The sequence below is a fragment of the Phytophthora cinnamomi genome (genome assembly GCF_018691715.1).
Source record: "Phytophthora cinnamomi strain GKB4 chromosome Unknown Contig102, whole genome shotgun sequence".
NCBI classification, from domain to species: Eukaryota; Oomycota; class Peronosporomycetes; order Peronosporales; family Peronosporaceae; genus Phytophthora; species Phytophthora cinnamomi.
The window spans coordinates 940,389-963,284 of record NW_027151035.1 but is presented as its reverse complement, the minus strand read 5'-3'; the positions used below and the strand labels follow the sequence as shown (position 1 = coordinate 963,284).

The 22,896-nt window shown below is 53.0% G+C and overlaps 4 protein-coding genes across 4 annotated transcripts; 2 read left to right on the top strand and 2 right to left on the bottom strand.

The window, feature by feature from the left end:
* Positions 1-119: 119 nt before the first annotated feature.
* Positions 120-1,166, top strand: IUM83_08040 (Bardet-Biedl syndrome 5 protein; the record flags this gene model as incomplete). The annotated part of the gene is made up of 1 exon (XM_067932388.1): positions 120-1,166. One exon carries the CDS (start codon positions 120-122, stop codon positions 1,164-1,166), a length of 1,047 nt encoding a protein of 348 aa, XP_067782962.1.
* A 151-nt stretch (positions 1,167-1,317) lies between these two features.
* On the bottom strand, positions 1,318-2,647 carry IUM83_08039 (Histone H4; the record flags this gene model as incomplete). Its single annotated transcript, XM_067932387.1, has 3 exons — positions 1,318-1,769; positions 1,851-2,151; positions 2,237-2,647. The coding sequence occupies 3 exons, from the start codon at positions 2,645-2,647 to the stop codon at positions 1,318-1,320; spliced, it is 1,164 nt and encodes a 387-aa protein (XP_067783068.1).
* Positions 2,648-7,580: 4,933 nt separating this feature from the next.
* On the top strand, positions 7,581-8,248 carry IUM83_08038 (30S ribosomal protein S16; the record flags this gene model as incomplete). Its single annotated transcript, XM_067932386.1, has 2 exons — positions 7,581-7,928; positions 8,006-8,248. The coding sequence occupies 2 exons, from the start codon at positions 7,581-7,583 to the stop codon at positions 8,246-8,248; spliced, it is 591 nt and encodes a 196-aa protein (XP_067783069.1).
* An 881-nt stretch (positions 8,249-9,129) lies between these two features.
* Positions 9,130-10,717, bottom strand: IUM83_08037 (nucleotide-binding oligomerization domain-containing protein 2; the record flags this gene model as incomplete). Its single annotated transcript, XM_067932385.1, has 8 exons — positions 9,130-9,229; positions 9,313-9,369; positions 9,445-9,542; positions 9,608-9,748; positions 9,831-9,926; positions 10,002-10,329; positions 10,407-10,565; positions 10,632-10,717. 8 exons carry the CDS (start codon positions 10,715-10,717, stop codon positions 9,130-9,132), a joined length of 1,065 nt encoding a protein of 354 aa, XP_067783064.1.
* Between the last annotated feature and the right edge of the window lie 12,179 nt (positions 10,718-22,896).

Below are 22,896 nucleotides of genomic sequence, written 5' to 3'. Positions count from 1 at the left end.
GGTTGTCCGGTGCATACTCGTCGCTGGTGTCCTGAGCGTTGCAGCGTGTCGAGCGGACGCGTCCGTTTGAGACCATTCGGTCAGTCGGCTAGATCCTCTCGAGGCAGCAGGTTGCAACCATGGCGACGGAGATCCGAGCGGCGCCCGAGGCGGTGACTTGGCAGGATCGCGAGATCCGCTTCGACATCTCGGCGGCGGCCATGCAACTTCGCAAGGGCGAAACCTTGGTGGACGCCATCAACTCGGTCGAGGACACCAAGGGCAATAACGGAGACCGTGGGTCGCTCGAGATCACTAACCTGCGCCTGCTGTGGGCCTCGCACAAGTCCATTCGCACCAACCTGAGCATCGGCTACAGCTGCATCCAGAGCCTCAAGATCCGCACGGCCACGTCGAAATTGCGGGGCAGTACCCAGGCGCTGTACGTCATGACCAAGTACGCCAACAGTCGATTCGAGTTCATCTTCACGAGTCTCGTCAAGGCCAGTCCGAGGCTCTTCACCACCATCCAGGCGGTGTTTCGGTCCTACGAGACCACCAAGCTCTATCGAGAGCTGAAGCTCCGAGGAGCTATCATCAAGGAGAAGGAGCTCACGCTGTTGCCTCATGAGCAAGTGTACACCAGACTGAATGGGGTCTGGAACTTGTCGTCGGACCAGGGCAACCTCGGCACCTTCTTCGTGACCAATGTCCGCATCGTGTGGCACGCCAACCTGGCCGAGAACTTCAACGTCAGCATCCCGTACATGCAGATCAACTCGGCTCGTATTCGTGGCTCGAAGTTCGGGCCGGCCCTGGTGATCGAGACGTCGGCAGCGAGTGGCGGCTACATTTTGGGCTTCCGCGTGGACCCCGAGGAGCGTCTTCACGAACTCTTCAAGGAGATGCAGAGCTTGCACAGTGTCTTCTCGACGAACCCGATCTACGGCGTGGAGTTCGAGATCGAGGAGAAGCCGGCCCCACTGGAGCAGCTCAAGCAACCACGCAAGATGGACGACGTCGAGATCGAAGAAGACTACTCCAGCTCTATGGACGCCTTCGCGGCCTACTACGCAGCGGTGAACAAGAATCAAGACCGGCCTCCCACTTTTTCCAAGGAGCTGGGGCTAGCCATTGAGAGCCTACCTGATGGGTTTAGCGTTGGAGATCTCTGGTACGTCAACTAGACGGCAGCGTTAGTGACGACAACATTGAGATGCTCCTGCATAACCGGTAAATGAAACATTACATTGCTAGGATACTCGTCAAAAACGAAAAGCACAGGTTTGCCACGCCTACCTGGAAAAAAAATGGTTGCGAAGGAGATAGATGGAACTATTATTGCTGTAGGTTCAGCGATCCTGTGGCATTGTTGTTCTGCACGTAGTCCATGGCGTCTCGGGTCGTGACAACGGGGATTCGGCCGCTCTCGACAACCCGCAGGAACATGCGGAGCTCGGCGTAGCAGTTTGCAAACCGGTCGTCATCCATCTCTGCCATAACCTCAGCAACCTCCTTGCCGATGTTGAATGCAGCTAGAAACTTGCCGTACTGCGTCGATTGCTCTTTAGCGGCGGCAGGTGGAGGTGGAGGCTGCGTCTGAGGCTGTGGTCGAGTGTGAGCTGCATTTCTGATCACGAATTGCAGAGGTCGTTCCGCCGAGCCAGTAACGGTTGGTCTAGGCGCTGCGGCACCACCAGGAGGTGCAGCAAGAGCACTCCCCGCGAAATGTGGAGAGCTTTCAGGCTGCCCTGCGGTTGGTTGAGACGATGGCTGAGGTGATGCAGTAGCTGCAGCAAAAGTCGTATCAGCAGCAGGAACAGGAGCAGGAGTAGCAGTAGCAGTAGTGGTAGTGGTAGCAACGGATGTACTGGGCGCAACAGTCGTAGGCGGCGGGTTCTTCCGCATCGACGCCAGCAAGTTGTGCACGTCTCGCATCACGAGCTCCTTGTCTGTGTGTTCGCGCACATACTCGAGGATCTTCCTCGGCTGTGCGTTGGCCTTCTGGAGCACGCGCACCGTGCGCAGTATGTCCGCGTCCGTGATCTTCCGGATCTTGGGGTGTCTGCGATAGTCCCCGCCCGACAGCTCGTGGTTGTGTCTCGCCGTGTGCGACGTCACGTGCACGAAGTAGCTGCCACTGGAATGGTCCTTCCGCAGCAGCATCGTGATCTCCAAAACAAAGCAAAAAATAACAAAAAATAACTTAGCACAAATACCACAACAAATTACAATAAAATAATACTATTATGCCTACCCGTGCGGGGCAGTTGATAGCTCTCGACGGCTTCCTCGTCCGCTGCCCCGTGGCTTTGGGGCGCGGTTGGCCGTGATGGGTACACACGTAGGCCTTGCTGTAGATGCCCATTTCTTCGGGCAGCAGCTCCCCCGGGGGCGGCGTCTGCCCCGTCCCGGCGTATCGCTCCGTGATGCGCCGGTTCCTGGTGGTCACCTGCGTCACGGTGCGCGTCGAGTAGACCTGGTACGTGCGCTTCTGGTACTCGGCCAGGAACTCGTGGAACTCGGCCCAGCTGCCGAACAGCGTCTTGTCCATGGGCGGCGCCGTCACCAACAGCCCGCCCTGCCCATCGCTGTCCACTGTGGGGGACCCGGGGGCGGTGTCTGCATGCTGCTGCTGCTGGTCGATGTCGTCCTGCTGACGCAGCATAATTGCACAGTTCACCCCGTCCAGACAGTGGCGGTAGGGAAAGCGGTTGTCGGATTAGGGTGAGGCATAGTTTGGTAGGAATGGGGGGAGCAGTCATTTCGATATACCTTGATTGGACAACGTCAAAGGGCTTTTTCTTTCACGAACGGCATGCAGCGGAGGAGACTAACGTAACGAAGACGATTGAAATGTATTGACATGTACTACACTCACTTTGCCTTATCGGTACGGCAGTTGCTTTGCTCGCTGGATGGCACAGTGGAGCAGTGAAAGTCATGTTCGGAGTCATGTTCAACCGATAGTGCAGTCAACAGAGTAGCTCAAATAGGCCTGGAAAGTATGCCCAATGCCGCTGTGTTGTACCTAATAGTGTTTAATTCACCAACATTGAATATATTACCGTATATATAACGCTAAGCTTTTTTTACGAGTTTGGCTCCTCAACAAATATATGAACCGATTGGCGACGACCCGGGTCACCGCAAAAATTAAAGGAAGGATTTTTGAGTTAATTATTTTATCTGAGGTGGAGTCTTACATTTTGCAGTATTGAACTTGGAATTTGCAGTTTTGAAGTTGAAAAGGTGTACAAGTAATAACACGGCGTAGAGCTTTTCTACACCTCTATTGGCTTGGTAATGCAAAAAGCGTTTGGAATATCTGGGTGATTGCGTGAAATCTGTACACAGTCGCTGATTCTCTCATTAATACACAGGAAAGAACTCCCGTATGCATCACAGGTTGCATCTTGTACTGTATTTTTTTTTCAGCCTACCGGAAGCAGACGAGAGTGGTGTTCCAGCGCTTATGATGATAAACCGAAGCTGCGGAAAGTAGGCGAGTGGCTAAACACAATTGAACGTAACCATCTTCCGTTCCAGCAATTATAGCCATTTTGCTCATTTCAACGATAGGAGAAACAATTCACTTTGTGAAACACCAAGAAGGACATAAGCCCCGGGCCTGGGGTAGTTCGCCTGCGGACAACCAAGCTTTTCACTTGGTTGTCCGAGGGACCGTCCTGCTGGTCAGATTCCCGAGCAATTGACTCTGTGACGAGCCATAACAAGGGCGGTTTCAGTTGTGCACTGTCATACTTCGCGAGGTGTTGCGCTGCGGCAGCCGATGCAGAGGTGCGGCGAACGGCGACGACGGTGATGGAGTGTAAGTACGCAGATTTTGCTCCTTTTGGTTCCGAGTGAATGCACTAACCAGTGTGTTCGCATTGCTACTGCAACTACGTCTGAAGAAGATGGATACTGAGTCTGGCTGGTAGCGGATCAATAGACAATGGTGCTGTCGGCATTCTGCAAAACGGACAAGGCTTCCATCAGGGCTTTAGTGTAGCTTGTCGTCTATGCGGTTGCGTGTCTGACAATGGTGCTCAATGACGACGCACCTATCTCTATCTAGAAGTCGGACTGTGGGCTGAACATCTCGTTTTGCTAGCTACCTCAATGTACTGTGGGCTGAACATCTCGTTTTGCTAGCTACCTCAATGTAATGGACTAAGCTGTTCTGCTAGTTACTGCCGAGGAATCCAAACTTGACTTGCAACTGGGGGAATAAGGTGCGCGCAGGATTCTTCAAATCTCAATCGCTGGAGGACTACTCTGACTGCATGTTCATCAAATCCGAGCTCTTTCGAGTGGCGAATAATAAATTGGCAATGCCAGCCAACAACACTTTCACGTTTTGTGTACTTGGTTTGTCAGCCTCACTCTCATCGAAGTAGATATCATTTCGAAGTCTCCATATACCATGAAACGCAATGACAGTGTGCACAACGAGACTTCGTTTTGGTGCCGTCTCCAGATCCCGAGGTTTAGCACAAAGTAGTACTTCAAGTAGTGGCCAATCCAGTTTTGAAATAAACATATGAATGGTCGCGAGGGGTTATACTATTTCAAAAATCGTATCCCTGCTCGAAGTATTAAGTGCACTCACTTCGCTCACTCACCCCATGCAGTTTTCGCTAACTACGAGTTGGCGCATTCATGAGATGGCGCGGTGCCTTGGACGGTGTTCTACCTCGGGACCTTGGCGGTATTCACGGAGTCAATAGATCACATTTTGCATGTTTCGGTTTCTTGATCGTTTTGAACCTGTGGCTATCGTAATGACATTGCAAGGCAGTGCAATATACTCGCTGCGAGTCCGCTCCGTTATGTTGCTGCCAGTGAGATCGAGCCATTCTAGTGTCGGCGTGATCGAGCGATTTGGGCGTGCAGTTTGGTCGCCAGCACCGCCAGAGACATTTCTGGCCATGAAAATATTTAACTGCCGTGTTGTGATGCTCCAACATGGGATCATTCAACTTGAAGTAATAGCGTATGAAGATATGTTCCGTGCACGCTCCACTAGTCGAGCTGTGGCGACGAGAACTTGGCCTCTCTAGACAACATGCAGTAACGGCCGATGCTTAGCATAGCACTGAACATACTGACCGTCGTCCAGCTCCACCATTACCTCTGCAATCTCCTTGTCGATGTTGAAAGCAGTTAGAATCTTGCCGTACTGCGTAGGATGCTATTTCAAGGTGACAGGCGGAGGTGACGGTTGAACTTGAGGTATAGGCTCACTTCTTCTCAAAAGATGCGGAGGTTGTTGAGGTGATCCAATGGTTGGCTGGAATCGAGGCGATGCAGCAACAGCAACAGTATCAACCGCAGTACACTGGGCGGGTCAGTCGGGGGTGGCGGATTCTGTCAGAGTGACGCCAGTAAATTGTGTACATATCGCAGCGCGACCTCCTTATCTGCACTGTCACGCACGTACTCGAGGATCTTGCTTGGCTGCGCGTTGGTCTCCTGGAGAGCGTACACTGTGCGAAACACACTTGGGTCCGTAATTTTCCGGATCACCAAGTGTCTGCGATACTGCCCGCTCGATAGTGCGTGGCTGTGGCGTGTCGTGGGCGAACTGACGTGCACGAAACACTTTCCACTCGTGTAGTCTTTCCTCAGCACTAACGTGACCTACAAAACAACAACATCGAAAGTACTAGAGTAATTTATTTCCGACTCTAAACGAAAAGCAGCGTTCAAAGAGTTTGTTGTCTACCTGCGCAGGGCAGCTGATAGTTCTGGAGGGTTATCGCGCTCGCATCCGCGTCCGTGATGGGTTCACATGGCCGCTTTACTGTATGGACCCATTTCTTCAGGTAATAGTTCTCCTTGGGGTACGGGCAAGCCCCGTTTTGTGTGTTTTTCCTCAATGCGTTCGTTTCTGGTGGCGACCGGGGTGGCCATGCCAGTTGAGTAGACCTGGAACGTGCGTTGTTGGTACAGTGCTCGGCCAATTACTCGTGGAACTCAATTCAAGAGAAGAAGACAGTTTTGCACAGGGTGGCACTGTTACCGGTGCTCATCACTGTCCGCCAGGCACCGGACAATGTCCGATGTCGGAGACCCAGGGGCGGTCTCATCTTGTTCTCTGCGTCCAACTCGGACTCGGTGGCATAATTGTACAGTTCCCCTGCATCTGAATGAGGTGCTTTCAGACACAAAATGGTTGTCTAATTAAGTGAGGCATAGTTTGTTCAAGAGCACATAGGTATCATCATTTCGGTACACTCTCTTCGGACAACTTCAATGATGAACTATCAGACGAAATCAGGAAATACGTACCTGTACACGAACGTTTAAACTTTGAGTTTGTATCACAAGTTCACTTTTTGGTAGAATGCTACTACGAAGATGTTGATGGCGGCATTCCCAACCGCTCTACGGATCATGCATCCGTTACGTACTATAGTTCCTCTGAGCCTCATGGGCATTGCATGTTTGGCTGGGGCTGGAGTGCTGGACCCAAGATACGGCGCAACTTTTTTCATGCTGTGGGCATGGGGGCGCCAGCAAAGGTGAGTCGCGAGCGCTGCGGTCTTGGGTGTAGGAGCTGGCCAGACAGCGTGGCGAACTGGAGCTCCACCCACCAAGTTGAAAAAAGTCTCGGACGCAATGTGCCTATTGTGGCCGTTAATCAGGCGAAAGTACAGAGCACTGCAGCGCGGAGATCGTCGGGTTGCGGCGGCGCGAGTCTGGCGCAACGTGACAACTTGTGTCTGCAGGATGAGCGGCAGCAATGATTGTTTCCGGCACCCCGTAACAAGAGTGTTGATACAGGGGGTCTGTGTCGTGTCAACCGAGGCACACCGCCGACACATGGGCTACTTCATTTCCTACTTGGCATCTTCAGGTGTTGCCTTGGGAACCGTCTCGATGCCAGGTAAGAAAATCCATTCCGCCCTTGCACGGATGCCCACCGAGTCTTGCAAGGATGTGGGATCGATGCTTGTGATGTTACTTTTTCTCGCTGGGTGAGTACGTAACCAGAGTCGGGTTCCGGAAAGAGCTGGAGCGTCTTATTTCCCCTTTCGACCAGCTGGAAGTCCCCTATGGTCTCGAGACGACTACCGTATCTCGGCGATCGAGAACGTGCAGAGAAATAGGCGATGGCGGCAGCACGTGATGCAGAGCGTCATGTGGTCCAAAGTATCCTCTATTCCGCTGGGCGTCCACAGACAGGGAGGCAACTTCAACTCTACTTGCGCGAGTGAAGCTTGGCATGGCGAAACCAGTGTGGGCCGACGAGTATTCGGTGTAGGCCGAGTCACCTTATGGAGACGAGCCTCGTCGTGGCAACAATGTAAAATGCGCGATAGATAACGGGCTACTGCTGGTGCTGCTTATGGGCAAACAACTTATGGCCACGGCTTCAGCTGGCGAGGATGTTGCGATAGGTGTCGTGTGCGTCAGACAAGTCGGGGCAGATAAGCACAAAAACGTTGACGAACTCGACGGCTGGAACCCCATCAAAACGCCTTCGCCACTAGTCTTTGGCAGGAGCTCATTTTCCAATCTCCTCGTGCGAGCGCACGTTGATCACAGAGCTTTTGACTCGCACTCTACCTACTTCACCGCAAGCTACCACCATGTCACTGGAGCCCCTCCCAGTATTCGCTGCTCGCGTCACCGACGACCTAGAGCCGATGGACCCTGAACTCCTCAGCTTGATCGCTGCCGACGACAACGAAACCTCTTTTCCGATGGACGTCGACAGCAAGAACCACATCATCGACGACTTCACGCCTCTGAACCCCACCTCGACACCGACGGCGGTGGACACCTTCAACCCCGGGTTCTCGAAGCTCGAGGTGGAGGACCTCATGAACCTCCTCGCGCCGGAGCCCCTGCCCATTCCGAGGATGGTTCGCAGCTACTCGGAGCCGATCAAGAAGGTCGCCAAGCGCACCAAGAAGTGCACCTACGCAGCTCGCAGGGTACGTTTGATATCGCGATTCGACTTCTCAAGTATCGAAAGCTTGCGACTAACTATTGTTCGTGGTTATCTTTACAGAGAGAGGTGGCATTCCTTCGCCAGGAGTCGATGGTGCTGGAGCAGCGCCTGAACGACCTGCGCCGGAACCGCGCAGTGTCAACGCAGAGCCGCGACCAGGTTGCTCGTGAGACCTTTGAACTGGCCAAATCTCAAGAAGAGAACAAGCGTCTTCGAGCTCTTGTCTCCAGCCACGAGGTTAAGATCCGCCAGGCCGACGCGTACATGGTCCGTGCCAACCACAACCCACTGCTGTCGCCGTAGACCGGAAGAAGCCAAGCGAGCACCCACCCAATCGAAGATGGTGTGTCTACACTAGCAGGACGGTCCCTGCTGCATTTTTGACCTCAGTTGTCGCTGCAGGTCGGAGCACTCACCCGAGCGAAGGTTGGGTGTCAGCATTGGCGGGTCGATCGGTCGTAGCTGCTTTTTTGAGTGTCATAGTCTGTCGAGTGTCGTTCCTAAATGTTTATAAGATTGGAACTATGGATTACTTGAAACATGGCTGACTTGTGTGCTGTTTTGCATTGTGTGTCTCGACTTGGTGGTCGTTGCACTTTTCGTTCGATAGTACTGGGTGGACTTTTGCTGTCTTCAAGAGAACACCTCTACAAAACGCTTTCGTGCACTATGATGTGAAAACAAACATACATACTCAACTGTTTTGTTGTACTTCCTTTGCTACACCACCAAGAGTTCTGGCTTGCAGTTACCCAGCTCATCCATCCTAAATGAGAGTTTTGAATGAGAATGTTGTGTTCAAATGTAAGATGAACAGGTAACGCGATCACCAACTGCTAAAAGACTCTTTCACAGCAGTTCAACAAGCGCATCTCCGACACCCAAGCCAATCTGTTTGACCAATGTCATTGGTAACACTAAGCAATCATACACAAACCTTCAACGAAGCCTATCGTAGCCTGCAAATCTCACGCACTGGAGATTGACGTTGTTCTTCATCTCCATCAAGGTGATGAACCGAGTTTCTGGTTTACCCCTGCGGCGGCCAGACCCACCCCTTCACGGACTCTTTCGTTTGCCGACTGTGCCCATTTTCGCATCTACACAATGTGTAGACATTGTGCCATGTGGTTTGCACTGTAAATCGTGCGCTGTTTGGTGTAGATTCCACCTTCTCGTGGCAATCAATTCTCGGATTCGGAATATTTAACAGCCTGTATGGAAGCCAACTTGGTGCCCACTCCAGGTCGCAAAGCGCACCACAGCATGCTTAGCAGCTTCAGACTGCACACGCACGGAAGAGTTGTTATCACAGTAGTAGCACAGTGTATACATGTGCCTGTACCCAGCATTCCTCCGTAACCCACCTCTTTGATCTCTCAAATGCGTCGATGAGGCGTTCGGCACCGTCTTGAATGCGAGTTCTACAAGCGCAAGAAGAAATCTTGTTTAGCTTTGCCATGCAGGAGAAAATCATATATGTCGTAAAAGCATCGTACCGATCAAGTTGTAAGCTCTGAAGACTCGTGTTCTTCCTCAGCATTTCTGCGAAAGCATGTGCGCCCGCAACTCCGATAGGATTTCCGCTCAAGTCAATCTGTTTGAGCGTAGGAAACACTGAGCAAACACGGGATTCAATGAAGCAACCCAACTCTCGCCTACCCGTGTCACAGTTTGATTTCTCTCCAGCACCAACGCAATAGCCTGCGCGCCGTTTTTTCCAACCTCATTTTCCATCGATTCTTCGTCGCCGTAGACGGATTCTTCATTGCTGAGATCAAGTAGTTGTAGCGTCTTGGTAACCTACGTGCCCGATCGATAACAGACGAACGTAAGTACATCAGTACTTCAAGCGGTGGCAATACGAGAATAATGCCGACCACACCCGTATCCCGCTTGCTAGTAGGATCGCTCCAGCATCTGTGACTTGGCAATTGTTCAGACGCAGCTTCACAAGTGCACCCGAGGTTCTGAGCAAGTTCTGTACAAATGGAAGTAAGCTAGTGGGCTAACAAGCTTCAAGCCAAAACCCAGCATGTCAACATCTTGTACGTACAGCGATGATGCCGCATCCGGCACTCGCGGCCGAAAGGCGGTAGCAAACAACTTCGTGCACCGGAGCCTCGTTCGTAAATGGTTTGTCTCCTTCCACAACTGGGACCTCAGGCTCAACTAGATCCTCCGATACCCATCTCGGACGAGGAGTCACTAGCGGTGTTGGAGGCCGCAACTCCATCTTCATTAAGGCGGGTTCGAGACCCAGCGCAACTGATAGCTCTCGGAGACGCCTATCAACCTGGTTATCCGCGGGTGGCAGCAACACAACCCGCAGAAACCTCTTCAACGCACGGTCGACACGTTTCGACGTCCATACCCCACAGCGGCTGCAAGAAGGGAGAGTGCAATGCACGTTAGTCTTATACCGTGCTTCGAAGTACCAGGTTCATCGTTCGTCTCGTACTGGCGCCGCTTGTTGCGCTCCACCTTGACGCACCAGGCGTCGATGGTCTGGAGGAACGCCTGCGCCTCGAACACGTCCAGCCTCGACAGGTCGTAGGCGTAGATGAGCTGCTTCTCCGGCTCCGACAGCGTCTGCGCCACCGCCGGGTGCAGCCTCAAGCTTGGCACAAAATCACACGTTAGCACGTGCTGTACGGATGCAGCAGTTGCTTGGGGACGGCCTCACTTGCAGAAGTGCTTGAGCTGGCGTCCGACGGCCTTCAGGCAGAGCTTCTGCAGCGACTGCACGCGGCCCAGCGAGTCGGAAGCCATGCAGCGAGGATGTAGCCACTTGGATCTTGAAGCGCCGCGCCTGTGACGTGGTGCACCCCACCAACCCTCCCTATTCCGATTATCCGTACGCATATCGTGTTCACTTGAATTCCCTTCCACCAAGAGAGTCAGCGTGGATGCATCCGCCAATCAAATGCTTCTCTCGGCATTTCAGCGAATGAAAGGCTTTGACATGTCGCACCGCGTCTGAGTCTGCGCTTCTGGCCTCACACAACACTCACAACCCAACAAGCGCCCAAGAGCTCAAGTCGAAGCGCGTCGTGCTGCTCCATGCGCTGACCAGCAGCCCCGGGGCCTCTGGCCCCCAAGACGTAGGAGAGCGTAACGCTCCCTTAGGGCAGCCCCAGCCCACGGCGAGCCCTGGAGCCAGGAGCCGAAGCAATTTTAGGCGCATGGCCGGAGAAAAGGTGCGGTAGAGCGCCATGTAGACGTCCCCGAGCTGCAGAGGAGGCCGCGCCGTGTGTTCCACTTTGGCTGTAGCCTGTAGGCGACCAGCGTGGACTGGAGTTGGCGCTTTCCACCGCGCAAGATGAAGAGCGCGCACACGGTGGGAAAGTTCTCTCAGTTTCTTGCGTTATGCATGCTGGAGGGAGATGCCGCTGTTGTCGTTCGCGTGCGTTTGTGGCGTAGAAGTTAAGTGGCCACGCTATCAAGGCAAATGACTACGTTGAGCTACCGTGCCACCGACAGCTGCGAAGGCTGAGATTCTCTTTCATTCCGTTGACCTTTGGATTTTTCCCCTCTGGGTTTGTTACTTTGCTACAAGTCAACGCGTGGTGTCTGTGGGTGCAGGATGTTGGCCTCCTTTTGCCAAGTTGTAAGACGGCATCAGGCAAGTCTTTTGGCCAATTTGTTATCGCCTATTCGAAACAAAACCCTTCGTAAAACCCAGGTAGCACTGCAGCTACAACCGAAGGAAGTCAACACGTCGGAAAGGCACGTGGTTATAGATTTCGTGCTGCTCGCTTTAATGGTGAAACCAAAACTGTGGAGTGCAGGCCCGAATACATTAACCATTACGCGTTACAATCGCCAATATCGGTACGGCTTTATCTCCTCAACAAACTCAAACACCACTACTTCGAAAATCTAAGTTCAATACCAGCAGTGTTCAACACACGCGTACTGCAGTTTTCTAAATCGAGCTACTGTGATCCAAGTTTTAAACGAGTTCAAACACTCGAGTCGGTCAGTGCGTGATGCTTTCATCTTTGTTCATGATCGGTGTTCTTCGCTTGGTGCAATCGGCGGCGTGTGGTGTTGGCTGGTGGTTCTGTACGTGTGAAGGCTGCAGAGAGATCCGCTCGACCGTCAAAAGCAAGAGTGAGCAAGGAAGTGAGCAAGGAAGCAAGCGAGCGGCTGCGGAGTTCTTGAATCTCCGCCAGGCAAGCGTAGCATTTTCTTCTTTTGCTGTTACATCTACGTTTCGGGGAGGTTGTGGCATGCAGGCGTGCGTGCGTGTGCGGGCGGATGGATCTTCGTTCGTCGGTGGTGTGTGCTTCGGGCCGTGTAGTTTCGTCATTTGTCGTGTATGCATGTGTAGGCTAGAATGCGCAGGCAGGCAAGAAGAGAGCAAGGACAAGAAGAAGAAGGCGAGCAAAGAGGGTGGGTGAAGAAGAAAGAAATCAAGGCAGCGAGGTGACTTTGAAGCTAGATGTGTTGGTTGGTGGCGTGTCTTTTCTTGTTGTCGTGGATTGGATGGATGTGTCGGTGTTTCGTTCGTGCAGCTTTTGGATGCGTTCTCGAGTTGCGATGGTGTGTTGGTGACGGCGACGGCGTCGACGTGGGAGATGGAAGTGTGAGTGAGTGTGCAGTATTCGAGTGTGGTGTTTGGAGTGCGGGTGATCCGCGGAGCGTGTATGCGGGGTTGATCGTGTCAGTTAGTGTGCGGGTGGTGACTGTTAGCTGGTGGTGACTGTTAGCTGGTGGTGGTGTGGTGTACTTTGAACTGTGGCTACGGAGTGATGTTTGCGTGGTGTGCAAGTGGTGTTTTGACTGGCGGTGCGTGCGTTTGGCTTTGTCGTTCTCTTTGGTAAGCGGAGTGTTTGTGTGAAGATGAGTGTGGATGCGGTGGTGTGGCGGCTGATGATTTTCGTGAATGGCTTCGAAGGTGGTGTCGGTGATGCATATCTACGACTGGTGCGGCATGTGGAAGACGTGTTCGAAATGCAACAGTTGTGTCCTGCGTGCAGGCTGCCATGTAGGCTTTGTCGGGTTGGCGTGGAGCCGTATTCAAGTTTGAGGTGGAGTCCAAGTCCAAGTCAAGGTCCCAGTCAAGGTTCGAGTCGAAGTCAAGGTCCAAGTCGAAGTCAAGGTCCAAGTCCAAGTCAGCGTCCAAGTTCCAAGTGTCGAGATACTTCGGTCCGCATACGTGCAAGCAGAACCCGCAAGCTCGAGTCGGTCAGTGCGTGATGCTTTCATCTTTGTTCATGATCGGTGTTCTTCGTTTGGTGCAATCGGCGGCGTGTGGTGTTGGCTGGTGGTTCTGTACGTGTGAAGGCTGCAGAGAGATCCGCTCGACCGTCAAAAGCAAGAGTGAGCAAGGAAGTGAGCAAGGAAGCAAGCGAGCGGCTGCGGAGTTCTTGAATCTCCGCCAGGCAAGTGTAGCATTTTCTTCTTTTGCTGTTACATCTACGTTTCGGGGAGGTTGTGGCATGCAGGCGTGCGTGCGTGTGCGGGCGGATGGATCTTCGTTCGTCGGTGGTGTGTGCTTCGGGCCGTGTAGTTTCGTCATTTGTCGTGTATGCATGTGTAGGCTAGAATGCGCAGGCAGGCAAGAAGAGAGCAAGGACAAGAAGAAGAAGGCGAGCAAAGAGGGTGGGTGAAGAAGAAAGAAATCAAGGCAGCGAGGTGACTTTGAAGCTAGATGTGTTGGTTGGTGGCGTGTCTTTTCTTGTTGTCGTGGATTGGATGGATGTGTCGGTGTTTCGTTCGTGCAGCTTTTGGATGCGTTCTCGAGTTGCGATGGTGTGTTGGTGACGGCGACGGCGTCGACGTGGGAGATGGAAGTGTGAGTGAGTGTGCAGTATTCGAGTGTGGTGTTTGGAGTGCGGGTGATCCGCGGAGCGTGTATGCGGGGTTGATCGTGTCAGTTAGTGTGCGGGTGGTGACTGTTAGCTGGTGGTGACTGTTAGCTGGTGGTGGTGTGGTGTACTTTGAACTGTGGCTACGGAGTGATGTTTGCGTGGTGTGCAAGTGGTGTTTTGACTGGCGGTGCGTGCGTTTGGCTTTGTCGTTCTCTTTGGTAAGCGGAGTGTTTGTGTGAAGATGAGTGTGGATGCGGTGGTGTGGCGGCTGATGATTTTCGTGAATGGCTTCGAAGGTGGTGTCGGTGATGCATATCTACGACTGGTGCGGCATGTGGAAGACGTGTTCGAAATGCAACAGTTGTGTCCTGCGTGCAGGCTGCCATGTAGGCTTTGTCGGGTTGGCGTGGAGCCGTATTCAAGTTTGAGGTGGAGTCCAAGTCCAAGTCAAGGTCCCAGTCAAGGTTCGAGTCGAAGTCAAGGTCCAAGTCGAAGTCAAGGTCCAAGTCGAAGTCAAGGTCCAAGTCCAAGTCAGCGTCCAAGTTCCAAGTGTCGAGATACTTCGGTCCGCATACGTGCAAGCAGAACCCGCAAGCTCGAGTCGGTCAGTGCGTGATGCTTTCATCTTTGTTCATGATCGGTGTTCTTCGTTTGGTGCAATCGGCGGCGTGTGGTGTTGGCTGGTGGTTCTGTACGTGTGAAGGCTGCAGAGAGATCCGCTCGACCGTCAAAAGCAAGAGTGAGCAAGGAAGTGAGCAAGGAAGCAAGCGAGCGGCTGCGGAGTTCTTGAATCTCCGCCAGGCAAGCGTAGCATTTTCTTCTTTTGCTGTTACATCTACGTTTCGGGGAGGTTGTGGCATGCAGGCGTGCGTGCGTGTGCGGGCGGATGGATCTTCGTTCGTCGGTGGTGTGTGCTTCGGGCCGTGTAGTTTCGTCATTTGTCGTGTATGCATGTGTAGGCTAGAATGCGCAGGCAGGCAAGAAGAGAGCAAGGACAAGAAGAAGAAGGCGAGCAAAGAGGGTGGGTGAAGAAGAAAGAAATCAAGGCAGCGAGGTGACTTTGAAGCTAGATGTGTTGGTTGGTGGCGTGTCTTTTCTTGTTGTCGTGGATTGGATGGATGTGTCGGTGTTTCGTTCGTGCAGCTTTTGGATGCGTTCTCGAGTTGCGATGGTGTGTTGGTGACGGCGACGGCGTCGACGTGGGAGATGGAAGTGTGAGTGAGTGTGCAGTATTCGAGTGTGGTGTTTGGAGTGCGGGTGATCCGCGGAGCGTATGCGGGGTTGATCGTGTCAGTTAGTGTGCGGGTGGTGACTGTTAGCTGGTGGTGACTGTTAGCTGGTGGTGGTGTGGTGTACTTTGAACTGTGGCTACGGAGTGATGTTTGCGTGGTGTGCAAGTGGTGTTTTGACTGGCGGTGCGTGCGTTTGGCTTTGTCGTTCTCTTTGGTAAGCGGAGTGTTTGTGTGAAGATGAGTGTGGATGCGGTGGTGTGGCGGCTGATGATTTTCGTGAATGGCTTCGAAGGTGGTGTCGGTGATGCATATCTACGACTGGTGCGGCATGTGGAAGACGTGTTCGAAATGCAACAGTTGTGTCCTGCGTGCAGGTTGCCATGTAGGCTTTGTCGGGTTGGCGTGGAGCCGTATTCAAGTTTGAGGTGGAGTCCAAGTCCAAGTCAAGGTCCCAGTCAAGGTTCGAGTCGAAGTCAAGGTCCAAGTCGAAGTCAAGGTCGAAGTCAAGTTCCATGTCGAAGTCAAGGTCCAAGTCCAAGTCAGCGTCCAAGTTCCAAGTGTCGAGATACTTCGGTCCGCATACGTGCAAGCAGAACCCGCAAGCTCGAGTCGGTCAGTGCGTGATGCTTTCATCTTTGTTCATGATCGGTGTTCTTCGTTTGGTGCAATCGGCGGCGTGTGGTGTTGGCTGGTGGTTCTGTACGTGTGAAGGCTGCAGAGAGATCCGCTCGACCGTCAAAAGCAAGAGTGAGCAAGGAAGTGAGCAAGGAAGCAAGCGAGCGGCTGCGGAGTTCTTGAATCTCCGCCAGGCAAGCGTAGCATTTTCTTCTTTTGCTGTTACATCTACGTTTCGGGGAGGTTGTGGCATGCAGGCGTGCGTGCGTGTGCGGGCGGATGGATCTTCGTTCGTCGGTGGTGTGTGCTTCGGGCCGTGTAGTTTCGTCATTTGTCGTGTATGCATGTGTAGGCTAGAATGCGCAGGCAGGCAAGAAAGAGCAAGGACAAGAAGAAGAAGGCGAGCAAAGAGGGTGGGTGAAGAAGAAAGAAATCAAGGCAGCGAGGTGACTTTGAAGCTAGATGTGTTGGTTGGTGGCGTGTCTTTTCTTGTTGTCGTGGATTGGATGGATGTGTCGGTGTTTCGTTCGTGCAGCTTTTGGATGCGTTCTCGAGTTGCGATGGTGTGTTGGTGACGGCGACGGCGTCGACGTGGGAGATGGAAGTGTGAGTGAGTGTGCAGTATTCGAGTGTGGTGTTTGGAGTGCGGGTGATCCGCGGAGCGTGTATGCGGGGTTGATCGTGTCAGTTAGTGTGCGGGTGGTGACTGTTAGCTGGTGGTGACTGTTAGCTGGTGGTGGTGTGGTGTACTTTGAACTGTGGCTACGGAGTGATGTTTGCGTGGTGTGCAAGTGGTGTTTTGACTGGCGGTGCGTGCGTTTGGCTTTGTCGTTCTCTTTGGTAAGCGGAGTGTTTGTGTGAAGATGAGTGTGGATGCGGTGGTGTGGCGGCTGATGATTTTCGTGAATGGCTTCGAAGGTGGTGTCGGTGATGCATATCTACGACTGGTGCGGCATGTGGAAGACGTGTTCGAAATGCAACAGTTGTGTCCTGCGTGCAGGTTGCCATGTAGGCTTTGTCGGGTTGGCGTGGAGCCGTATTCAAGTTTGAGGTGGAGTCCAAGTCCAAGTCAAGGTCCCAGTCAAGGTTCGAGTCGAAGTCAAGGTCCAAGTCGAAGTCAAGGTCCCAGTCAAGGTTCGAGTCGAAGTCAAGGTCCAAGTCGAAGTCAAGGTCCAAGTTCCAAGTGTCGAGATACTTCGGTCCGCATACGTGCAAGCAGAACCCGCAAGCTCGAGTCGGTCAGTGCGTGATGCTTTCATCTTTGTTCATGATCGGTGTTCTTCGTTTGGTGCAATCGGCGGCGTGTGGTGTTGGCTGGTGGTTCTGTACGTGTGAAGGCTGCAGAGAGATCCGCTCGACCGTCAAAAGCAAGAGTGAGCAAGGAAGTGAGCAAGGAAGCAAGCGAGCGGCTGCGGAGTTCTTGAATCTCCGCCAGGCAAGCGTAGCATTTTCTTCTTTTGCTGTTACATCTACGTTTCGGGGAGGTTGTGGCATGCAGGCGTGCGTGCGTGTGCGGGCGGATGGATCTTCGTTCGTCGGTGGTGTGTGCTTCGGGCCGTGTAGTTTCGTCATTTGTCGTGTATGCATGTGTAGGCTAGAATGCGCAGGCAGGCAAGAAGAGAGCAAGGACAAGAAGAAGAAGAAGAAGAAGAAGGCGAGCAAAGAGGGTGGGTGAAGAAGAAAGAAATCAAGGCAGCGAGGTGACTTTGAAGCTAGATGTGTTGGTTGGTGGCGTGTCTTTTCTTGTTGTCGTGGATTGGATGGATGTGTCGGTGTTTCGTTCGTGCAGCTTTTGGATGCGTTCTCGAGTTGCGATGGTGTGTTGGTGACGGCGACGGCGTCGACGTGGGAGATGGAAGTGTGAGTGAGTGTGCAGTATTCGAGTGTGGTGTTTGGAGTGCGGGTGATCCGCGGAGCGTGTATGCGGGGTTGATCGTGTCAGTTAGTGTGCGGGTGGTGACTGTTAGCTGCTGGTGACTGTTAGCTGGTGGTGGTGTGGTGTACTTTGAACTGTGGCTACGGAGTGATGTTTGCGTGGTGTGCAAGTGGTGTTTTGACTGGCGGTGCGTGCGTTTGGCTTTGTCGTTCTCTTTGGTAAGCGGAGTGTTTGTGTGAAGATGAGTGTGGATGCGGTGGTATGGCGGCTGATGATTTTCGTGAATGGCTTCGAAGGTGGTGTCGGTGATGCATATCTACGACTGGTGCGGCATGTGGAAGACGTGTTCGAAATGCAACAGTTGTGTCCTGCGTGCAGGTTGCCATGTAGGCTTTGTCGGGTTGGCGTGGAGCCGTATTCAAGTTTGAGGTGGAGTCCAAGTCCAAGTCAAGGTCCCAGTCAAGGTTCGAGTCGAAGTCAAGGTCCAAGTCGAAGTCAAGGTCCAAGTCGAAGTCAAGATCCATGTCGAAGTCAAGGTCCAAGTCCAAGTCAGCGTCCAAGTTCCAAGTGTCGAGATACTTCGGTCCGCATACGTGCAAGCAGAACCCGCAAGCTCGAGTCGGTCAGTGCGTGATGCTTTCATCTTTGTTCATGATCGGTGTTCTTCGTTTGGTGCAATCGGCGGCGTGTGGTGTTGGCTGGTGGTTCTGTACGTGTGAAGGCTGCAGAGAGATCCGCTCGACCGTCAAAAGCAAGAGTGAGCAAGGAAGTGAGCAAGGAAGCAAGCGAGCGGCTGCGGAGTTCTTGAATCTCCGCCAGGCAAGCGTAGCATTTTCTTCTTTTGCTGTTACATCTACGTTTCGGGGAGGTTGTGGCATGCAGGCGTGCGTGCGTGTGCGGGCGGATGGATCTTCGTTCGTCGGTGGTGTGTGCTTCGGGCCGTGTAGTTTCGTCATTTGTCGTGTATGCATGTGTAGGCTAGAATGCGCAGGCAGGCAAGAAGAGAGCAAGGACAAGAAGAAGAAGAAGGCGAGCAAAGAGGGTGGGTGAAGAAGAAAGAAATCAAGGCAGCGAGGTGACTTTGAAGCTAGATGTGTTGGTTGGTGGCGTGTCTTTTCTTGTTGTCGTGGATTGGATGGATGTGTCGGTGTTTCGTTCGTGCAGCTTTTGGATGCGTTCTCGAGTTGCGATGGTGTGTTGGTGACGGCGACGGCGTCGACGTGGGAGATGGAAGTGTGAGTGAGTGTGCAGTATTCGAGTGTGGTGTTTGGAGTGCGGGTGATCCGCGGAGCGTGTATGCGGGGTTGATCGTGTCAGTTAGTGTGCGGGTGGTGACTGTTAGCTGGTGGTGACTGTTAGCTGGTGGTGGTGTGGTGTACTTTGAACTGTGGCTACGGAGTGATGTTTGCGTGGTGTGCAAGTGGTGTTTTGACTGGCGGTGCGTGCGTTTGGCTTTGTCGTTCTCTTTGGTAAGCGGAGTGTTTGTGTGAAGATGAGTGTGGATGCGGTGGTGTGGCGGCTGATGATTTTCGTGAATGGCTTCGAAGGTGGTGTCGGTGATGCATATCTACGACTGGTGCGGCATGTGGAAGACGTGTTCGAAATGCAACAGTTGTGTCCTGCGTGCAGGTTGCCATGTAGGCTTTGTCGGGTTGGCGTGGAGCCGTATTCAAGTTTGAGGTGGAGTCCAAGTCCAAGTCAAGGTCCCAGTCAAGGTTCGAGTCGAAGTCAAGGTCCAAGTCGAAGTCAAGGTCGAAGTCAAGATCCATGTCGAAGTCAAGGTCCAAGTCCAAGTCAGCGTCCAAGTTCCAAGTGTCGAGATACTTCGGTCCGCATACGTGCAAGCAGAACCCGCAAGCTCGAGTCGGTCAGTGCGTGATGCTTTCATCTTTGTTCATGATCGGTGTTCTTCGTTTGGTGCAATCGGCGGCGTGTGGTGTTGGCTGGTGGTTCTGTACGTGTGAAGGCTGCAGAGATCCGCTCGACCGTCAAAAGCAAGAGTGAGCAAGGAAGTGAGCAAGGAAGCAAGCGAGCGGCTGCGGAGTTCTTGAATCTCCGCCAGGCAAGCGTAGCATTTTCTTCTTTTGCTGTTACATCTACGTTTCGGGGAGGTTGTGGCATGCAGGCGTGCGTGCGTGTGCGGGCGGATGGATCTTCGTTCGTCGGTGGTGTGTGCTTCGGGCCGTGTAGTTTCGTCATTTGTCGTGTATGCATGTGTAGGCTAGAATGCGCAGGCAGGCAAGAAGAGAGCAAGGACAAGAAGAAGAAGGCGAGCAAAGAGGGTGGGTGAAGAAGAAAGAAATCAAGGCAGCGAGGTGACTTTGAAGCTAGATGTGTTGGTTGGTGGCGTGTCTTTTCTTGTTGTCGTGGATTGGATGGATGTGTCGGTGTTTCGTTCGTGCAGCTTTTGGATGCGTTCTCGAGTTGCGATGGTGTGTTGGTGACGGCGACGGCGTCGACGTGGGAGATGGAAGTGTGAGTGAGTGTGCAGTATTCGAGTGTGGTGTTTGGAGTGCGGGTGATCCGCGGAGCGTGTATGCGGGGTTGATCGTGTCAGTTAGTGTGCGGGTGGTGACTGTTAGCTGGTGGTGACTGTTAGCTGGTGGTGGTGTGGTGTACTTTGAACTGTGGCTACGGAGTGATGTTTGCGTGGTGTGCAAGTGGTGTTTTGACTGGCGGTGCGTGCGTTTGGCTTTGTCGTTCTCTTTGGTAAGCGGAGTGTTTGTGTGAAGATGAGTGTGGATGCGGTGGTGTGGCGGCTGATGATTTTCGTGAATGGCTTCGAAGGTGGTGTCGGTGATGCATATCTACGACTGGTGCGGCATGTGGAAGACGTGTTCGAAATGCAACAGTTGTGTCCTGCGTGCAGGTTGCCATGTAGGCTTTGTCGGGTTGGCGTGGAGCCGTATTCAAGTTTGAGGTGGAGTCCAAGTCCAAGTCAAGGTCCCAGTCAAGGTTCGAGTCGAAGTCAAGGTCCAAGTCGAAGTCAAGGTCCAAGTCGAAGTCAAGATCCATGTCGAAGTCAAGGTCCAAGTCCAAGTCAGCGTCCAAGTTCCAAGTGTCGAGATACTTCGGTCCGCATACGTGCAAGCAGAACCCGCAAGCTCGAGTCGGTCAGTGCGTGATGCTTTCATCTTTGTTCATGATCGGTGTTCTTCGTTTGGTGCAATCGGCGGCGTGTGGTGTTGGCTGGTGGTTCTGTACGTGTGAAGGCTGCAGAGAGATCCGCTCGACCGTCAAAAGCAAGAGTGAGCAAGGAAGTGAGCAAGGAAGCAAGCGAGCGGCTGCGGAGTTCTTGAATCTCCGCCAGGCAAGCGTAGCATTTTCTTCTTTTGCTGTTACATCTACGTTTCGGGGAGGTTGTGGCATGCAGGCGTGCGTGCGTGTGCGGGCGGATGGATCTTCGTTCGTCGGTGGTGTGTGCTTCGGGCCGTGTAGTTTCGTCATTTGTCGTGTATGCATGTGTAGGCTAGAATGCGCAGGCAGGCAAGAAGAGAGCAAGGACAAGAAGAAGAAGGCGAGCAAAGAGGGTGGGTGAAGAAGAAAGAAATCAAGGCAGCGAGGTGACTTTGAAGCTAGATGTGTTGGTTGGTGGCGTGTCTTTTCTTGTTGTCGTGGATTGGATGGATGTGTCGGTGTTTCGTTCGTGCAGCTTTTGGATGCGTTCTCGAGTTGCGATGGTGTGTTGGTGACGGCGACGGCGTCGACGTGGGAGATGGAAGTGTGAGTGAGTGTGCAGTATTCGAGTGTGGTGTTTGGAGTGCGGGTGATCCGCGGAGCGTGTATGCGGGGTTGATCGTGTCAGTTAGTGTGCGGGTGGTGACTGTTAGCTGGTGGTGACTGTTAGCTGGTGGTGGTGTGGTGTACTTTGAACTGTGGCTACGGAGTGATGTTTGCGTGGTGTGCAAGTGGTGTTTTGACTGGCGGTGCGTGCGTTTGGCTTTGTCGTTCTCTTTGGTAAGCGGAGTGTTTGTGTGAAGATGAGTGTGGATGCGGTGGTGTGGCGGCTGATGATTTTCGTGAATGGCTTCGAAGGTGGTGTCGGTGATGCATATCTACGACTGGTGCGGCATGTGGAAGACGTGTTCGAAATGCAACAGTTGTGTCCTGCGTGCAGGTTGCCATGTAGGCTTTGTCGGGTTGGCGTGGAGCCGTATTCAAGTTTGAGGTGGAGTCCAAGTCCAAGTCAAGGTCCCAGTCAAGGTTCGAGTCGAAGTCAAGGTCCAAGTCGAAGTCAAGGTCCAAGTCGAAGTCAAGATCCATGTCGAAGTCAAGGTCCAAGTCCAAGTCAGCGTCCAAGTTCCAAGTGTCGAGATACTTCGGTCCGCATACGTGCAAGCAGAACCCGCAAGCTCGAGTCGGTCAGTGCGTGATGCTTTCATCTTTGTTCATGATCGGTGTTCTTCGTTTGGTGCAATCGGCGGCGTGTGGTGTTGGCTGGTGGTTCTGTACGTGTGAAGGCTGCAGAGAGATCCGCTCGACCGTCAAAAGCAAGAGTGAGCAAGGAAGTGAGCAAGGAAGCAAGCGAGCGGCTGCGGAGTTCTTGAATCTCCGCCAGGCAAGCGTAGCATTTTCTTCTTTTGCTGTTACATCTACGTTTCGGGGAGGTTGTGGCATGCAGGCGTGCGTGCGTGTGCGGGCGGATGGATCTTCGTTCGTCGGTGGTGTGTGCTTCGGGCCGTGTAGTTTCGTCATTTGTCGTGTATGCATGTGTAGGCTAGAATGCGCAGGCAGGCAAGAAGAGAGCAAGGACAAGAAGAAGAAGGCGAGCAAAGAGGGTGGGTGAAGAAGAAAGAAATCAAGGCAGCGAGGTGACTTTGAAGCTAGATGTGTTGGTTGGTGGCGTGTCTTTTCTTGTTGTCGTGGATTGGATGGATGTGTCGGTGTTTCGTTCGTGCAGCTTTTGGATGCGTTCTCGAGTTGCGATGGTGTGTTGGTGACGGCGACGGCGTCGACGTGGGAGATGGAAGTGTGAGTGAGTGTGCAGTATTCGAGTGTGGTGTTTGGAGTGCGGGTGATCCGCGGAGCGTGTATGCGGGGTTGATCGTGTCAGTTAGTGTGCGGGTGGTGACTGTTAGCTGGTGGTGACTGTTAGCTGGTGGTGGTGTGGTGTACTTTGAACTGTGGCTACGGAGTGATGTTTGCGTGGTGTGCAAGTGGTGTTTTGACTGGCGGTGCGTGCGTTTGGCTTTGTCGTTCTCTTTGGTAAGCGGAGTGTTTGTGTGAAGATGAGTGTGGATGCGGTGGTATGGCGGCTGATGATTTTCGTGAATGGCTTCGAAGGTGGTGTCGGTGATGCATATCTACGACTGGTGCGGCATGTGGAAGACGTGTTCGAAATGCAACAGTTGTGTCCTGCGTGCAGGTTGCCATGTAGGCTTTGTCGGGTTGGCGTGGAGCCGTATTCAA